Here is an 18613-nt window from a genome sequence, read left to right as displayed (position 1 = left end):
CTTTTTAGATGGAAGTGTTGATTGGTGCATCATTTTAGCCTAGACTAAAATATACCGACAATTATTATTGGAAGATTTTCATGCAGAAACCTCATCCGGTCAAAAATGAGTCAGAAAAACTCTGGCTTGTCTCTCTCCCTTAACTAAATGCTAATTAGCAATGATTAGCATGCCAAAACAGTGAACTAAGATGGTGAACTTAATAAATATTTTTACTGCTAACTTCAGCACACTGGCACGGTTATTCTGAGCATGTAGGCATCAACTCAAAGCACCACTGTGTCTAAATACAGCTTCATAGTAGAACTCTTAGTCCTGTCAGGATATGCCGAACAACTGATGCAGGTCTTTCAATATTCTTGCTCATCTGTCTCATACAATAACACCTAAAAATCCTGTTTTAGACAAAGAGACAGACAGAAGGATAGATGGGTGAATAAACAAACAGAAAGATAGATGCACCCATCTTCAGTCACAGCTCTGCATCTGCAGTGGCTCATTGCAGAAGCCTGACTATTCTGGTCTCTGCACTGCAGTTAATTAAGGCTTTGTGTATGGCTGCGAATGCCTGTTATAATGAGGGGCTGGCTGTCTGCCACCCCCCCCAACCCATTCCAAGCCCCATCAACACCCTCAACCCCCACCCGGCCACTCCCATTCCTAAGCCTCCGCCCATTAAATTCCTATCACCTTAAGAGCCCTGGGGAGAGAGAGGCAGCAGCACCACCCGATCCCACTGAATTGGTCCGGCAGACCCTCATCAATGTGCAAACTCCACGTGCTCTGCTGCCTACTACACACACACACACACGCACACACACACACGCACGCACACGCACACACACGCACACACACGCACACACACACACACACACACACACACACACACAGAGGAGGAGGAGGCGTATGTAAATAAATGTTGGGCAAATACACACAGCTTGAAAAGGCCAACTATCACACACATAAAGGTCACTTCACTGACATATTTCATAAGTCATTATATACACGCTCGCACACCCTCTCCTCTGCAGCAGCGCCGCATCCAGCTCTGTCATATTAAGCGCCGTGATTGCTTGTCATGCCGAGGCTTCTTTTTCCATCCCTCCACCCCTGCACCCCACCCCTCTCATGCCCGCCGCCAAAATTGGCTCTAAAACCACATGTCACTTTTGATTTGACCCGGCAGACCCTGAAACAATAACTTCATCAGGCCCTGTTAGAGTCTCATCCTGACCAGACAGCTACAAAAACAAACACTGATTTCCCTTCATCTAGTCTAGAGGGCACCTTTCTTCTTTTTCTACTCTCTCACAGATGGGATGAACACATAAATGGCTGCCACAGTGCTCTCCTACGCTCAGGGCTCATCTTTTTTTTTTCCACAAAAGAAAAGGCATTAAATAGGTCACCCAATGGATGCTTGGGCACTTTAAGAATTATGTCACGATATGTAGATGCATGTGCACTGACTTTTGGAGGTATTACTAACACCCCCACCCCAGCTCACTAGCTCAGAGTGTAACTCTGACACCAATACACTTGACTCCACCGGAGTAAAGTGTCCTGTCTGGAGAAATCATCTTCTGACATGGAGTTGCTGCTCACACGCAGGGGAGAGTTGGGTGTTTGTGTAGGAACTTGAGCTGTTTGCTAAACCAAGAGGACCGACGGCGTTCAGGAATATAGACGGTAATGTGTGTCCTCTACTTCCCCGCACTCTGTGACCCTTTCAGTGGAGAGTCGGGGGCTGTTTGAAACCGGAGACCCTCTGGGCTGACTTGTGGATGTGTATGTGTGTGAGAGGGGGTGGGCATGAGGTGGACTGAGATTGTTTCTGTGCATTTCCGAGTGCCTGTGTTCTCAAAATTGATGTTCGAAGTTAACCTCTGTGTTCACACAAGCATGGTTACTCTCCCGTATTTTCCCGGCTGATGTTCACAGTTTCACAGTCTGTCCTTTTCTGTTCCTTCTGTTTATGGCAACATCACTTTCACACCAAACATGCTAAGTGATGAGATAATAGAGTGAGACTCAGTCATTATGTCAACAGTGCATATGCCAGACATTAAGTCTCATCATTATAGAGTTAAGGGATGGGAGCTGGGTCCCTTGTGCATCCCCGTCGGGCCTAATGATCTGATAATGGGATGACACGTGTAATGGCCCATCTCAACGGAATAGATTTATCTCCCCAGCACTCCTGTAGAAAACTTACAGACACACATACAGTGAACATGTGGTTTTACACCCATGCACCATCACACAAGTGTGCATTAATGGACAATTTTTGTCTCGTAGCCACGCCCACCTGAGTGCTACACATATGTCACAACAAGTGCAGCCATATAGATGGAGTGTAAATCATAATTACAGTGATGAAGTACCCTCTCACTTCTCTTAATTGAAAACAAATGGGACCCGAGCCTGTCCCCAGTGTCTCCATGCTGATGAGTAGAAAGCTGTCCTCACTAGCTCGCAATCTCACAGAAGAAACAAAGGCAACATCCAAAAGTTAGTCAGAGGATTAATTTGTCACCATTTAACCCAACGCTGAAGTCGCTATCAGCACATGCATGAGCTGCAAATACGAGCACTGAGGAGTAATCGCTCATACCTGGATGAGATGTAATAAATATGCATACATGCAAACACACATTCAGAAACACACATTCCCTCCAGACCACCAGGCTCTCATTTCAGAGGTTTATATCCCGCCATCTCTTGAGAGTCGATACTTCACTCTCAAATGCACACATTAGTGTAGTATCTCTTTCACAAACAAACACACTCCCTCTTTCCTTACAGGGATTGATTAATCCATAAAAAAGCTCTTTGCCTTCTCCCATTCTTCTCCTCTGAGTAATTACCTCATAAGGTCTGTTTTTAACCCACATCCTTCCCACAGTGGCCCTCAGCCCTCCACCTTCTTCCACATCCACATGACTCATAATGCAGGTCAAAGTTTGTGTGGTGTGATGGGATGTCCCCAAGGAGCTGGGAAGGCAAGTCTGGGGTTGGGAAAAAAAACTGAACATGTATAAATAAAAACCTGAACTGACATCAGCTGAAGAAAATACAGGGAGAAAAACTACACCTGTCAGCCCGCCCCTCTCCACCCCTTCACCACAAGTCCTGGTAACACATTAGTATTGGACCCTGGTTAAATGCTCGACCCTGTCCTCCCTTCATCCATCTATCCATCCAGATGAATGGTAATGACCACAGAGAGGAACAGCCCCTGATGAATTAAACATTTCTTTCCAATGAGGATCTCATTTTCCTCCTTTGGATAGCAGAGTGGGGCGACGTTTTTTGTTTTTTATTTTTTTTTGCTGGCAGAGGTACTTTATCATTGTGCAGCTCAGGTGCATTGGAGGTCAATGACACAGACCCAGCATTGTTCTAATATATTCCATCTCAGGGCAAATGAGATGCATTTTGCTGTGAACCTTCAGTCTCAGGGTCAATCTGCAACTGCCCCTGCAATCTATTTGACTGCCAGATTCATGCTGCTTTTCTGGGAATGTGGCACGTGCCCAGCTATATAATGGCGGCAACTGCAGCAAGCCAGGGTCCAATCTCCCTAAAGTGTTACCCAGGAAATCCCATATGATTGAAATACTCCCTCTATCTCCCCTGCTTCACATTGAGTCTATGTATTATTCTATGTTTCATGTTCAAGCTCACCCAGAGACCATGAGCTGATTTGTATTCTTTGCCTTTTCTCTCTTTTTCCTTCTTTTCTCCTACTTCCACCTCGCCTCTCTCCTCATCTTTCATACACCAGGTCGCCAGTTGACCATCTTCAACAGCCAGGCGTTCATCAAAATCGGTGGTGGAGAGAAGGGGCGCCACTTCCAGGGCCAGATCTCAGGCCTGTACTACAACGGCCTGCAGGTGCTGAAACTGGCAGCTGAAGGCGACCCCAATGTCCAGACCCAGGGCAACCTGAGGCTGGTGGGTGACGTGCCCTCAGTGCTGACCACCGACACCACCTCCACCACCCCGCTGGCTGATATGTCCACCACGATCATGGAAACAACCACCACCATGGCCACAACCACCACCCGCAAACAGCGCTCGCCCACCATGAGGGACAGTGTCACACAGGTGAGCAATGACGCGCTTGAGATCCATGATTCACGGTGAGAAGCTGAGAGAATGAGGCGTAGCTAAAAGATTGAATCCCGGTGTGGTGAGCCACTGAGCCGGGGAGGTATTCTGGTTCTGTGCGTTGTCATGGAACATTGCCAGTTACTTTTAATTGGCTTTCTGAAGTTCCTCAAAGTGCTGAGAACAATATTTGAAAGATTAAACAGCATGGCCAAGTAACCAGATGGCCCTCCTTGTACGAGTAGATGTGCATTTCAAAAGAAATCATACATCAGCTGCAAGGTCAAACAGTCACGTCCTCAGTGACGCGTCGTGTGTGAGCCTCCTCTTGTTAGCTGTCAGCCACGTTCAGACGTTAAACAACCCTCAGCCTGAGTGTGGTCGGTCCTATTAGACCAATTGACACTGCAATTTTGATTTCCTCGAAGAAGATATGGCTGACTAGGATGCTGGAAGTAACAGCACATCCAGACAGATCAACAAAGGCTGGGGCAGGGAGGGAACATCATGAGGAGGAAGTCCTAGGGCGCAAACAACCCGACAGCTGAGGGTGCAACAAACTCAACACGCATGTGAGAGGCAGTGATTTATGGTCTGATGATTATCCCCATGTGCTAAAGGCGCATACTGCCAGCATGGAACGCAACAATTAGCAAACAGTAGGGAAGCGCTGTTGCCCACATACATGAAGATGGAGGAGGCGTGTCATCGAGGCCCACTAGTCTTATAAAAAGACCTAATAACAGGATACATTTGTTCCAGTGGCGAATACGCTCCAGTTCACGCCCAATATCATTAGCAACAAGCTGTGTGCTGAGCAAAAACGACTTTGCTCCAAAGCATTTATAGTGAGTGTGATTCAGGCCATCACTAGGAGCACTGCAGCTTCTTTTCCATGTTAATGCCGGCTGTACATTATGGCAGCTATTTCTGTTACTGTACAGACTTTGTACCTTAACTACTTGAAAGCTCTCGTCTTTAAAAGCTGTCATTTCCATACTTTAAACTTCAACTGCCCAACAAACTTTTGTGATGTCGCAGGGAACACAAAGGCATGGTGCCAATTACCAGCGCATTTCTCTTATTCAGCTGTGTTCATTAGCGCTACTCATATCCACAGAAGCATATCTGAGATCAGTCAGCGAGCCACTCGCGCTCATCCCTGATAACCATGATCAGCAGATGCAGAATATATTTAGACCTTAGTCTTTGTCCTTTTATCGTCATCTCAAACCTTTCCTATCTGTCTCATTTTCAATGCCAATTAGAGTGAAGTCAAGGTGAGGCTGTTGATACTGCGGCTGCACAATTCATTCAACTTTGTATTGGGAACAACCACTTCAAAGAAAACCAGAATGTTTTTAATCAATTCCTGTTTGCTTTTCTCATCTTCGCACATTGATAAAAGTCACTTAATGAAGTCTCCACAGGCTTGGCGAAGTAGCTGGCAGCTGACATGTTCAAAAATGTCAATTCAAGCATTTGGTTTCAGTCACGGTTGATGCTGCCATGTAATTACAAGCAAGTATGAAGTTCTGGAGTGAAAGGCCAGTCAAAGACAACATAGTCTCAAGTGTGCCCAGTTGGCATAGCTTATGTAGATGAACGGCTTGTGATTTTTAGCGTTTCCTCGTCTTCTCTCTAAACATGAGATCAATGGAACCGGACTATAAGATGTCAAATGTAGCCATCCACTCACTTCAACACCACATCCTTTTACATTCAGTGTACAACAAGCTTTTATCGCAGCGGCGTGTGATGTGAAATTGGCATTCACAGACAGCCGCGTTTGATAAATTATCTGGAACCATTTTAGGATAGCAAAGTGTTGTCTGCCTCTCTGTTGTTACAAGCCTTAATGTGTATTGCGTTTGCTGACTGATGTTTATGTTTGCTCATAAAAAAGCACGGCTCCACCTTTAGAGTGTTTTTTATTGCTAAGAATCTATTTTTTAGATAGTGTACACACATTTTACCAGCTCCTTTTTTTTATTATTATCATGGACCAAGCGTATTGTCACAATAGCCTGAAATAGCATTAAGAATATGTGCCTGAGAATGAACACGTATTACCAACGACTCGTTCATTCACGTAGTTTAATGATCAAGCAGGCAATGTTTTCCTGTGCGCAGAAAGACATAAAAGCATTATTGGGGCGCATAGCTAACATGCACCTGATCATTCATACAGATGGTCCCAGTGTGACTGAATGTTTGTTGTTTCGGAATTTGTTCTAATTTGCCAGAAGGTGTTGAAGGCCTGGCAAGCTCATCTGCTCCCCTTTGATAAAAAGAAAGAATAAAACAGAAATGGTTCAGTGAACAGAGCAAAAAGAATAACTGTAGACACAGTTGTAGTCGAGTAAAATTAAGCAAGAATTCATGACGGGTGAGGATTACGTTGATTTTAGAATAGCTGAGAGGCATCGGACGGTGTGTGAAATCTTTTATATTTGCTCTTTTAAACACTCAGGCTTTGGTTATGTCCAGGAAAAAAAAGCCTGTGGTGCTCAGGAAAGGTTGTTTGGTTTTAAATTTGCACAAGCAGTTTGAAAAAATTGGACGAAAAAATGGGCATTTAGCTTGAGCGGTGGTGTGTCGCAGCAGAACGGATGTGGAAACCCATATAGAACTCAAATTCTATCAAAAACACCGACAATCACTGTACGTGGCTCACAACTGAGAAGCATATAAGTGCCGTTCAAGGAACCTCACTGTCTGTGAGTGCCGCTCTGTTTTATTATGTGCTCTGTAGGTTTCAGAAGTGGTTACAGCTGAGATGCTCAGAATTACAGGTCTTAAATGAAAGCTGCTCTGTGCAGAATCTTTATGTGATTCCACCATCTGTCTGATTACTGTGATGACACCTATTTCTGGAAGTTTCTATTAATTTTCCCATAAGCGATGCTAGGTGACGCACAGCTCGAAACGGTGTGAAACTATTCCAGTTAAATTTGCAGTCGAAAGGATGAACAACTGCACTAGAAAATGATTTGGTCCTTTAATATAGCATAAATGCATTTGCACATAGACGTTACCTACAACTGTCGAGGTGCATTTTGGCAAGAAATATTCTTTAGATTCTTACGTGCATCATGAATGGTGCCATTTTTAAAATACATTCTGGGTTGATCAATACAGCAACTATGGTGTCATCTTTTGCTCATGGTTTCTTATGCCTCTGATTGCCTTCTTCTCACATAAATCTATTCCGTCCCATCATAGCGCTCTGTAGCTGACAGTTGATCGCTAGCGGACATTCAAGGTTCCAATTGCATATGTAACTGTTATATGCTTCCCACCCCAATTATTTAAATGTGAAACTGGCTAAGCTATGCTACGAGACAATTCAACAATGCTACATTTCTCAGAGTTCACGCCTAATCCTTATTACAAGTACTAGATCAGCCGTTTATGAACAGTAAAAGAATCTACCAACAACTGGGGTAAAGACATTCGCTGTACAATGATTGATTTAACTGTAAAACTGTGACTGTATGTGATAGCCCACCTGCCTGAGGTGATAAACAGCACACAATATCATTGGTTGTTGGACACTTCAGAAATACGAACTCGGACATCACATTTTTGATTATTAGACTTCAATAAGCTGCTGGCGAATGCAATGATGAGCTGCTTTCCCATTTTAATGTAACTGACGTGGTCCGAACCAAAGCTGTGAACGTCGTGTCCTTGTAGCAAATGTTTGGGCATCTCAGTGATGGCAATCAATGGTATCCTTTGTTCCTATTGGTCATGTTAAAAATTATGGTTCAGTTAAACCTAAATGGTTCTTTCACCTGCCATCAGTACATGTCACTGAATTTCACTAACAATCCCTGGTCTCTGGTCAGTGCATCGCTGCTAGTGTGCTCCTGTATGTCCACCCCTTAAGATCATTACATCATTGCCATATCACTTCTTTGAACTGTGTGTGATCTTTTATAGCCAAGGAGTGCGCAGTAAGCCGTAAAAAGAAATATTAAAGTCAGTGTAGCATAACCTGAGGGACTGCTCAGGAATGTCTTTGAAGAAAAGAAATTTAATTTGCATCTGCAGCTCGGACCAATACCTTAACGTTACAGTCTACAGTTTTATATAAGTCATTGATCTCTAGACCCTACATCAGTCACAGTCATGGAGTCACATCAAGGAGTGCTGTGTTTTATAGAAAAACAGACAGACTGGCTAGTAGGTAAGTATGTAGATAGATAAACACGGTAGTCCTATTGGGTGAAGTTTACAGTTATTGGACAACAAAGCACTGTACATGTTATTTAATTCTGACTGTTCCATATCTGACCTACTGTGTTGAAATTTAGGGAAATGCCTGCAACACAAACATCCAGTCAATTTTCATTTTACAGAAAAGAGCCATAAGAATTGTCAGTCAAAAAAAGTAGAGATCCAACAAACCCATTATTCCTTCACTTAAAATTATTGAAATTCAACAACAAAATAGATTATAGTATTCTGCAAATTACGTATGAAGCTCATAAAGAAACTTTATCAGTCAATGTCCAGAACAGATTTGCAAAAAGAGAATTATTATTTTCTTTTGCCAATGAATGAAAAAAAATTAACTAACTAAAATTATGGAGGTCTGATACACTAGGGACAGGCCAGGGTGGCGGAAACCAAGCAAGGGGAAACCTAAATTTCAATTTCTCCGAAAGCTCTGAGCTACCCGCCGCGCTGTAGCTTTGATCATAGTGGAATAATGTGCTTTGATGCTTAGAATAAAAGATCTACCTTTTGATGTACATGTAGGGGTCTGATTTTTTTTTCCCTTCCCTTCACCCCTTGATACTGTGGGTTTCTGTGAAACAGTTGGAGTCATCACTTGTCTCGCTCTGACCCAAATTTGGCATCAAGGTGTTATAAAACTAAGATCACATGCTATGTCCTTGCTGCTGTCTTATAAACCAGCAGCACTCCCATGTGTTTGTCATGTCTCTGCTTTGTCTGGATGGATGTGAGACAATTCAAAGTTGTCTCCTCGTGGATTCTGCTTTGAGACTGTTGGGGAAAAAAACTTCTGGTCGGGTCAAACTGGAGTCCTTCAGTTCTCCTTCAACATTTATCAGTACACTAGGTTAGGAGGCCTCGTGACAGTTTTCCATCTAATAAATTACAGTCAGTGCTGCTATTGTGGGCTGCTTTGGATGTTCGAGGGGGGCAGGTTGTGAATTGGGGTTTACAAGTGTGTCACAGATGTTGCACTAAATTAAAAGCGTGATAACTCCTGCTGGCTGGCACAGCCATTTGACATTTAGTCAGTAAGACTTGGATTATATAAACATTTTTTCACTTACGGTCACAAACACACCCTGCTGTGTGCATTTATTGATGTCTCAGTTGCTAAATTTAAAAAAGTGCACATTTTTCAAGGATTCATTATGTGTTCTTTATATTGAGTTAGGGAAAGTGAAGCAGCTGTCTGCATGAATGGAATAGAAATGTAAGCGCAAGTTTGATAGAGATGTTGCTGGGAAACTGAAGCAAGTTCATTAGGCCCATTTGACAGAGCTAGGTGATGTGAACACACACTCAAACTGACACAATGTAATTAATAAATGATTATACCCAGGCCGTGGATTAATAACAGAGAGAAAAACTCTGCGAAGCAGTGTGGTGCTTGAATCAATTATGCTGATAAAAGCCCTCCATTTTCTATCGGCTGACCCCATCTTGAATAACAACCGGAGGCAGAGAAGGGGGTGGGGGGCATTTGGTTGTCTAGACATGCAGCTGTATGAGTCATGCAGTAGTGGGGACGAACCTTGGCTGCTAAATTGGAAGCACCTTGTCAGATTTAATCTGTCTTCATCTCACGGCCCCCCGTTGCTGTACCTGCTGTACTTCTAAAGGCTGCCCTACAGACTTCATGTCTACTGTTTTCTTTATCACGTAGTTCAAATGTCCACAAGCTCCAGGTCAAAAAAGAGTCCTGATATGGATGGAGTTAATATAAAGTGTATATATACAGTAAATAACAGTTGTGCAATAGAGCTTCCAATGTCTGACTCTATTGCCCACACAACAGAGCTTGCCTTCTGTTTAGAAGAGCTACACCTCTTTGATTGGTGGTGTTGCTAGTTTCTCTTTGGTTTCCCTGAAGCTGCCCATCTCTGCTTACATAAATACACATGGGTGCTACTCATAAAGCACATCCACCTCCATATTTTCAGCACATTTGCCACTACTAACAAACAACTCGACAGTAAATCTTCATGTGGTAACCCTAAGTTACAAGAAAGTTTGCTTATTCACCTACAGTCTTTTCAAACTTTGTGGCTGCATTAGCTTCTGTGAAAGCAGGTATCAGTGGAGCCGAAGACCTTCACTGTGACCGCCGGAAACTCTTAATCCTCTTCGATGTTCTCTGTATCCTCTACACAAATACAATTTGTCCTGACTCTATCTCCTCTCCTCCCTCTGTTCTTCCAGAATGCAGATGACCTCTTGGTAGCATCAGCTGAATGTCCTAGTGATGACGAAGATTTGGAGGAGTGTGAGCCTGGAAATGGTGAGTCAACTCAGGGAGTTCTGTCTTCATTGTATTTTGTCCAGAAGCAAAGTGCAGCCTTAAACAAACAAACAAACCAAAAAAAAGACTTATGTAGACTGTCGCTGTGACCCTTACTCCACTTCTAAATGATGCTTTGTGACTGCACAGCCCCCACTATGCAGCTCTGATTGGCCAGATGCACACGCTCCAAGCCCATTTCTTATTGGTTTTCAAAGCAGCAGGCAGTCAGAAGCATTGTGGTCCATCAGTTGCTCAGTCAAGAGGTAATACCTGGCATTTACCCAGCTGTTGCACCAATCTTCTGCCGAAGCTTTAACAAGGCGAGACAGTCTCAACGTGGAAACGCAGCTTGTTCTGTGCGGCACACAGCTACAGCCTGGCAGGCCTGGTGGCTGCAGCGCTGTTAGTGCGAACAGCGGGTCGAGCAATGTTCTGACACCATGACAGGAGGTGGAAGTTAAAGGCCATGTGTTTTACTCGCTGCCACCGTGCTTTCTAGCTCTATTAAGCTGGCCCTACTCGAAAACTGCCAAGAACCATGTTCATACAGAGACAGCAGTGTGATTCAAATTACTCCTACCGCTACGGCAAAGGCTCCTAAGAATCTAAGAGATATGCAAATCCACATTTAATGACATTTCATCCTGAAAGATCCTGACTGACAAGATTTTTATTGCTAAATGGGTTTACGGATTTAACTCTGGTGTGGGTGGGAGGAAACCTATCGTCGAAACGTTGCCAGCATGCAAGCTGTTAGGGTGCTAACATCTAGGAACTGAAGGAGAAGAAACTGTTAATAAAGCACAGGGCCCTTGGTAATTATTTCAAATTGAATTTATAAATGCATGGTTTGATTTGCATAGACCTCCTCTATTAGCTACTGCAAGCTACAAGCTAAGAGTGCTTTTTGATTAGACACGTTAACTTCCAGACAACTCGTGAAAATTACAATTACAAGATGACGAAAATACCAGTGTAAAACAGAGTAATGAGGAGGTATAGAAGCAGCCACAGTACCACTAATCAGGGCTGCAAGGGTCGTCCTCTTAAAATGATGCCACGAAAAGTGTGCTATTTGCACAATTTAGTTGACAGTGAGACTTACAAGTGCTTCAGAGTTTCTATGACAGCTCAGATATTGAGAAGGCACTGAAAAACATCCAGGAATTGAATTATTTGCTGCTGTTCAAAGCTAAACTGCAGGATGAAACTCATCCTAAACAATGAACACAATCTTGATGAATGTTGGGAACAATAATAAACAGAACTATCTGAATAAGACTCAACAACATAGTCCTCATATTTTTAGTGTTATTTACTTGCAAAAAAGAACTAAAAGTCACAATAGACAAATATTAATTTGACTGATAGCACTGTAATTTTTAAAATCTAATATCATGAACTCTCTTGGCCGCATAATTGCGTCATTTTCCTCCAATACATTCATTAAGATTTTTCAAAGAAATGGGGATTAGTGGGGTGAATATGTCAGACTGTATATGGCAGGAGATTACAGCATATATCAGGATGTTTGTGTGAGCAGAAACTGATCTGAACCTGTGTTGAGAAACTCGAGTGTAGCATCCTCCTGTGGTTCTCTCTGTAGGTGGTTGGGACCGAAATAGAGACTCAATTCCCCTCTTATCGAAAAGGAGAAATGAGAGTTTTTCGGTGGATGCTATGCCCAGGCTTAATCTCCCATGAGGAAATGCATCTCTCCCTCTCTCTCTCTCTCTCTCTTTCGCATGCCCACACAAACACACACACAGAGTGGCAGACATGCTCACCTTTCCAGACAGACACTTGTCTCTCTCACTCTGTGGGTGTAAAGTTTTCTGTCTCCTGAGGAACAACAAGCACGCTCTTGCGCGCACGTTCTCCGTATCACACCTTCCAGACGACGCGAGGGTTCCAAGCGAGGCGAGCCAGCGGAGTCGGATAAGCCCCGGTGAAAACTGCGGACGAGAAGGGAAGAATCAACATTGTCCACAAAATGTGTCGCTTTTCCATCACCGCTCCACAAACACAGGCCCGTAGCCGACCTGTGATAGGACCGGTTCCCAGTGTTTTCAATTATGTGTAAGAATGCGACTTGATGCTATTGAACTGCCTTCAGGAAGGAAGAAAAAAAAAGTTAAGCGCACAGCTGTGGATTTTCCATTAAGCCGTGCCAGATATGGCTGCTGTGAATTCATGGGGATCAATGCAGCTCCTTATATCCAACCAGTGGAGCTATAACTGAGTTTACCTGCAGCTGTAGTACCAACACACACATTCCAGGGATGCAGCTTGTTATTCTTACAGCTGCATCTGGCCCAGGAGCGTTTTGGCGATCCAGTACCAAATGATAACCCTCGACAGCAAAAATGCTTAGTGATTGTGGGGCAGCCTCAGTCACACACTTGCTGACAGGCTCGGAGTGGATGCAAAATAGACAAAGCATAGGGTGCAGGGAGAAAGACCTGAGGAAGAGACGAGTGGGAAAGAGCTGGAAGGACTGCGCTGTGAAGGGCTGACCCGCATTGAGATGTGTGTCACGTTCCCTTGCGCTCAAAGCAGAACAGCGAAATGGGGGAAGAGGAGAGAAACAGAGATACGGAGGGGAGGAAGAGGAAGCGAAGGAGAGGATGCAAAATTGAGAGAGCGAGCGGAGTGAAATTCCCATGAACGATTCCTGCCTTTCCCCACCAGGCTAATTAAACTTTGACTGTTCGGGAGCCTTAATTACATCACCCAATTAGAGCTTTGGTTTGGATCCTCCAGTGTTGGTAATGAGTCGCCGTCGGAAGGGCGACGAGACCAAGAAAATGTGGACCCAGATTACAAAGCTGGAGGAGAGAGCGACTAAGTGAACATGAAGACACAGGGAAGACACTATCATCTACAGAAGCTAACTGCATTCACAGTAACACATAATACGAAGATCTTCTCCTCCGACATGCTCTGATCATTAAAATCTCCATCATTCTATCTCCACATTTCACTTTCTGTCTTCTCTCTACCTCAGCATGACCTCACTTTGCTTTTCTTTTGCTTACCTCCGAGCTACTTATCAGTCCCAGGATGTTGTAGGTGCTATATCGGTTTTACTCTGACAAGATCAGAGCTTTGAGCTCCTCAATAATTCATCAGACGGCACGCTATAGAGACAACCTGCGAATGCTCTTTTTAGGTGGAGGAGTGAAAGTACAAGACTGGTGATAGATGAGGGATGACCCGGAGCGCTGAGCCCCTCCAACCCAGTGTGACTCGGAGCCTGGTCGATGGGTTTGGGTGTCAGATATTTGTCAGTGTGATACTTTATTGATCTCTCACAGCCAGCCATCCGCAAGTAAACAGCCCCGGGTTTATCATATGGGTTCTACAGGTTTGATGTTTGACAGTGTCGAGGCTTGAACCAGTGGCAGTGGATGATCTGTAAACAGAACCACGTCCTTTCACAGTTCAGGGGAGCGTGTCCTCGTCGTTCCCCTGACATGCAGCCCAAGCCTCTGCCGCCGCTTTGTCTGATTGGTCGGATTCAGAAGCATCTTTCTGATCTGACCATTTTCTCCAGAAACAATGTGGGAGTTTAGAGACGCATTTATAAATTTGGGGACAAAAATGATATCTACAACTATAGGCCAATTTCCATTCTGCCTACGCTGTCCAAGGTACTGAAAAGGCTAGTGTACAATAGGCTTAATGGTTTCATTAATAAACCTAAGATCCTCCCAGTATGGCTTCAGGGTACACAGTACTACTTGCATGGCAGTTTTAGATTTAATTGAAAAAAATGATGTTACTGACAATGGTGAACATGCCATTGGAATTTTCCTCGAGCTGTCAAAGGGTTTTCACACCATTGCTTTTTAGATTCTGCTTGACAAACTGCACCACTATGGCGTTAGAGGTACTGCTTTGAGCTGTTTGAGAAGCTACATACAGGACAGAGAACAGTATGTTCATATAAATGGCCACGAATCACAGGGAAAAATAGTTAATCATGGGGTTCCCCAGTGCTCCGTTCTGGGGCCTTTATTATGTATCATATATATAAATGATTTTGTTAATGTGTCTGACAACGTTCATAAAGTCCTGTTTGTGGACGACACAAACTTCATGTCTCACAATATAAATAAAGAGGTCTGGTTGCGTAATTGCATGAAAACTATTTTCCATTAGGACTGAAAAGTAATTAACAAATTAGTTAACAAATAAATGCTGTGAATGTTACTTTTTGTTTGTTTTTTGGAAAGCACTATTTAGGAAATAACATACTTTATTTGCAAAACACAAAGAGGCCAAAATATGATTAAAAAGGAATATTTCATATAAAACTTAAATTGCATAAAATGAATATAAACAATGCTGTGATTTAACTATTTAGCCAATTAAATTACATAGCAAAAATAAACTTAGCTAATCAACATTTAATAGCTTCACAGGTGATAAAATCTAATGTAATGTGTAGATCCTGCTTATTTCCTCAGTATATACACATTTAAACATCTAACGAATAAGAACTGTTTTTCCAACAATAGTAGTATAATTTGTCAGTTTATTCAGACCAAATCCTTTTGTTTCCTTTACAAATATGTCATACTTTGATACTTTGCTTTATTTGCATCTTTACAACAGAAAGGATTGTGCTTCAGGGTGTTGTTTTTAGTCCCTGGAGATGCATTGGATGAACAAAAACAGAGACAATAGTCCTCATACAGTTAAGTCAGAATAATCAGTCAATGCAGAGGTGCTCAGTAAGCTCAGTCTGCTGTTAAACACACAAATCAAAAGCTGAAGGATGCATTACTCAACATTATTCACATGCCTCGAAACCATTTTATTTCATTACTGGTCAATGGTGCAGTTTGTCATTTGCCAAAAAATTCTGCAGCAAACTATCCAAAATCTTATTGAAATTATAATTAAAGTCTGACATTAACCCAGAGCAGTGGATGGAGAATGGGTTCTGTTTTCTTTTTTTCTTTTCTTCGTGCCACTGCTTTCTCAGCAGGGAGTCTTTCTTTTCACTCACGCTTCAAACTGTAAACAAATATTGTAGTTTCTCCCCTGAAGCACGGCGGAGAAACACTGATTCACAGATTGTCTGACCTACCTAAGCTTGTAGTTTCTTTTTAAAATGAATTTCCCATTCTTTGCATTGTCCAGGAATCTGTTGGCTTTACACTTGTCTGGTGTACACATATGTAGGCTTTATAAGTTAACAAATGCACTCAAAGATGGGCGTGATTGCAGGACAGAAATAAGAGAGAAAAAAAGACATAGAGAACATAAAGTGGGCTAAAAACGTGGCTAATGCAAAAGCAGGGAGGTGGTGAAGTGGTGCATTTTCATATCTCTGCATCAGGTAGAGATTCTCTGCCAGAATAACAAATCCAACCAGCTTCATGGAGAGGATCCAAGTGCTAAAGCGCTGTAGGGAGGGGAGGTGACTTCTATTCCATCCAACATGTGACACTCAGTTAGACACAGTGCGAGCAGGGTATCATCTCCTTTTTTGTCAAAATAATAATAATAATAATAATAATAATAAATTTTATTTATAAATCACTTTGCTTGAGAGCGACAGCAGCAAATGCTGCATTAATGGAGCCCCATGTATGAAGAAGCGGGTTTGTTCTCACAAATTATGTGGCCGTAATTGTAGCTATTGTGGGATGATTCAAAAGCAAGCAGTGGAAAATATACTACACTTGGACACGCGGTCGGATTCACCATCTGCAGCCTAATCAAAGCTGAATTACAGAATGCTCAAACTCCAAACAACCTTTTTTGCTCTAAATATTTCAAATGGATGTGAGCAGGGCGACGTGATGGGCAGAATAACGATGTTTGTCAGGGGACCGACATAGATGCATCAGTATCCATCTGCCCTGTTCTCGTTTGGAGTAAATAGAGGGGATGACTCACGCTGGCAGCATGGTGGAGTGGCATGTGGGTAAAGATAAAGAAGTTTCATCATGTGGACTGAATGTGGTTCCACTGCCTCAACTGTTCAAATCAATGAAGTCAAACTCAATCAATCAGGCTGAGTTTCTTTGAGTCTCTCTCGCTTTAACGCGTAAACGACGGTGTTACAATGTTAACGAAAGCGACGCCCGTGCAGCGGAGTCATGCTAAATGTACTTTTCAGCTCCATTTGCATCAGAGCTGGTCTCGGTCAGGGGCAGTTGAAGTTTGATGGCTTTGATGTAAAATATAAGGACGATACCACAGGCTGCGTCGTGTTAATCATACTAAATATCTTTCCTCTGGTTCTACATGCTTCTTGGCAGCTTTCAGCACATGTGGGGAAAATCACCGCCTGTTTCCCCCCCCCCCCTCAAACTCGAGTCAACTTCCAGAGCCTCGCTTCTAGGTGTGAGCTGACAAATCAGAGCTGCATATGGGAACAAAAGGCTGCAGCGGTGGGGAAAGGGGAGAGCCAATTGAAGTTGTTGATTGGTTTAAACTATTGGTGCAGTAGTAGGCTTGGGTCACACAACAGGAAATGAAAAGATGGTTCACTTGATAACTGCCTAGAGTGCCAAGACGGTGCTCGCTTCTGTGTGTGAGGGATTCATTATTTTCCTACTAGCCACCGCCTGCCAGTCATATGGGATGATGCCATCAGGCCCTCAGGCTTTGGTTGCACTGAGTACAGCAGAGTGATGTGTGTGATTTTTTGGAACAATCCCTTACTTTAAAAGACGTTTACGTATTATGTCTCTATTTGCCTCCTAAATACCTAAATAATCCCTTTAAGCACTCCATTGTGGGTTCATATAAGGTAGCAGAGAAACACAGCGTTCCTGATTTGGAGAGGATTACATTAAATGTTTACCGTAACAAGAACATTTATTTGCAATGTCAGCTGCATGTACTGTAAGTAGGGCGCACCGTGAGCGGAGGTAACTCCTCAGTAATGGGTGGGCGCACGACGAGCAGCTGTGTAAAGCTTGAAATTGCACTTGCAGCATCTCTACCACACCGACATATGGCAGAGTAAAGATAATGAAACTAGCATCTTGTCACCCCTAGTCACAATCCGAGGTCCCCGATTTTTTTATCACTTCTTCTGTAACTTTGACAAGTTATTTCACAAAACCAAAGATTTTTTTTCTTCTCTCCAACACCCTTCTTTGTAAATCCTACTTGGCGTGGCTCTTCTTTGTTCCTCAAATGTGTCACCATGCTCTGCTGTCCTCTAGCCCTTCAAGGTGAAACACATCCCTCAAACACAGAAAGAAAAAAAGAAAGAAAGAAAGAAACTATAACCGAGAGAAATAACTTGAGCATTTCCATGGAAACTAGCCTCTCTAGCAATGGCAGTGAAATAAGAATTTGAAGAATTACTAAGTTTTTTTTCTCCCCCCCATTTTACAGCTCTCACATTTTGCTTTATTTCAAGGGCCAATTCTTTCAAGTGTGTTGTAATGTGCTGATATGTCACAGTGGCTTTGTTAACTCAATGCATCACCTTTTTTTTTATAACAAAGCCTTTCTTTGAGTGAAAATGTGTGATTGTGTAACTGACAAGGGGGTTTGGGGGGGGGTGTCTGAGCGTTGCTGAGCTGAATAAAGGCCACAGAGGAATTCTTACAATCCCAGAACCTCCCCTCACACTCCCCCCACCTCCGCCCCAATCATCCCTGAACTCCCTGATCCGAGCCCTCTCCCACCGAGTCGCTCTGATTTACCTCATCAGTTGAACAAAGAGCCAGAGTCATGATTTTATGCTGGTGATGTTGGCATTTCTTTGGTCATGTTTTGCTCTTGCCTTCCCTTTTCTTCCCCCCTCCCCCCCTGACAAAGATGTGCTATAATCTAATCCCCTCTGCCATGTTTTTCAACTGTTTCCTTGAATGTGACCCTATTTGCCACACTGAAGAGAGGAATCTAGTGTGTAAATAGACTATGGTGCTGATCATATTCTGCTATGTACTGTTAACACGCTCCCGATATGTTTGTGATAGAAGGATTCCT

At 43.1% G+C, this 18613-nt stretch overlaps 1 protein-coding gene and 1 long non-coding RNA gene across 18 annotated transcripts in view; one reads left to right on the top strand and one right to left on the bottom strand.

Moving 5' to 3' along the window:
• LOC111582717 (uncharacterized) overlaps positions 1–18613 on the bottom strand; it is a 98458-nt gene that overhangs the window by 17996 nt on the left and 61849 nt on the right. Inside the window, exon 4 of the long non-coding RNA XR_008600622.1 lies at positions 12433–12600. This is a non-coding gene — a long non-coding RNA (uncharacterized LOC111582717). The remainder of the gene's footprint in view (positions 1–12432; positions 12601–18613) is intronic.
• nrxn2b (neurexin 2b) overlaps positions 1–18613 on the top strand; it is a 702762-nt gene that overhangs the window by 679920 nt on the left and 4229 nt on the right. For all 17 annotated transcript variants that reach the window (XM_055007810.1, XM_055007811.1, XM_055007808.1 and 14 more), the window contains 2 exons: positions 3788–4110; positions 10564–10642. In XM_055007810.1, coding sequence (XP_054863785.1) covers positions 3788–4110; positions 10564–10642 — 402 coding nt within the window. The remainder of the gene's footprint in view (positions 1–3787; positions 4111–10563; positions 10643–18613) is intronic.

The sequence above is a fragment of the Amphiprion ocellaris genome, chromosome 23 (assembly GCF_022539595.1).
Source record: "Amphiprion ocellaris isolate individual 3 ecotype Okinawa chromosome 23, ASM2253959v1, whole genome shotgun sequence".
In the NCBI taxonomy this organism is placed as follows: Eukaryota; Metazoa; Chordata; class Actinopteri; family Pomacentridae; genus Amphiprion; species Amphiprion ocellaris.
Note: the sequence above shows the minus strand (reverse complement) of the source record. Positions and strands in the feature narration are given on the sequence as shown.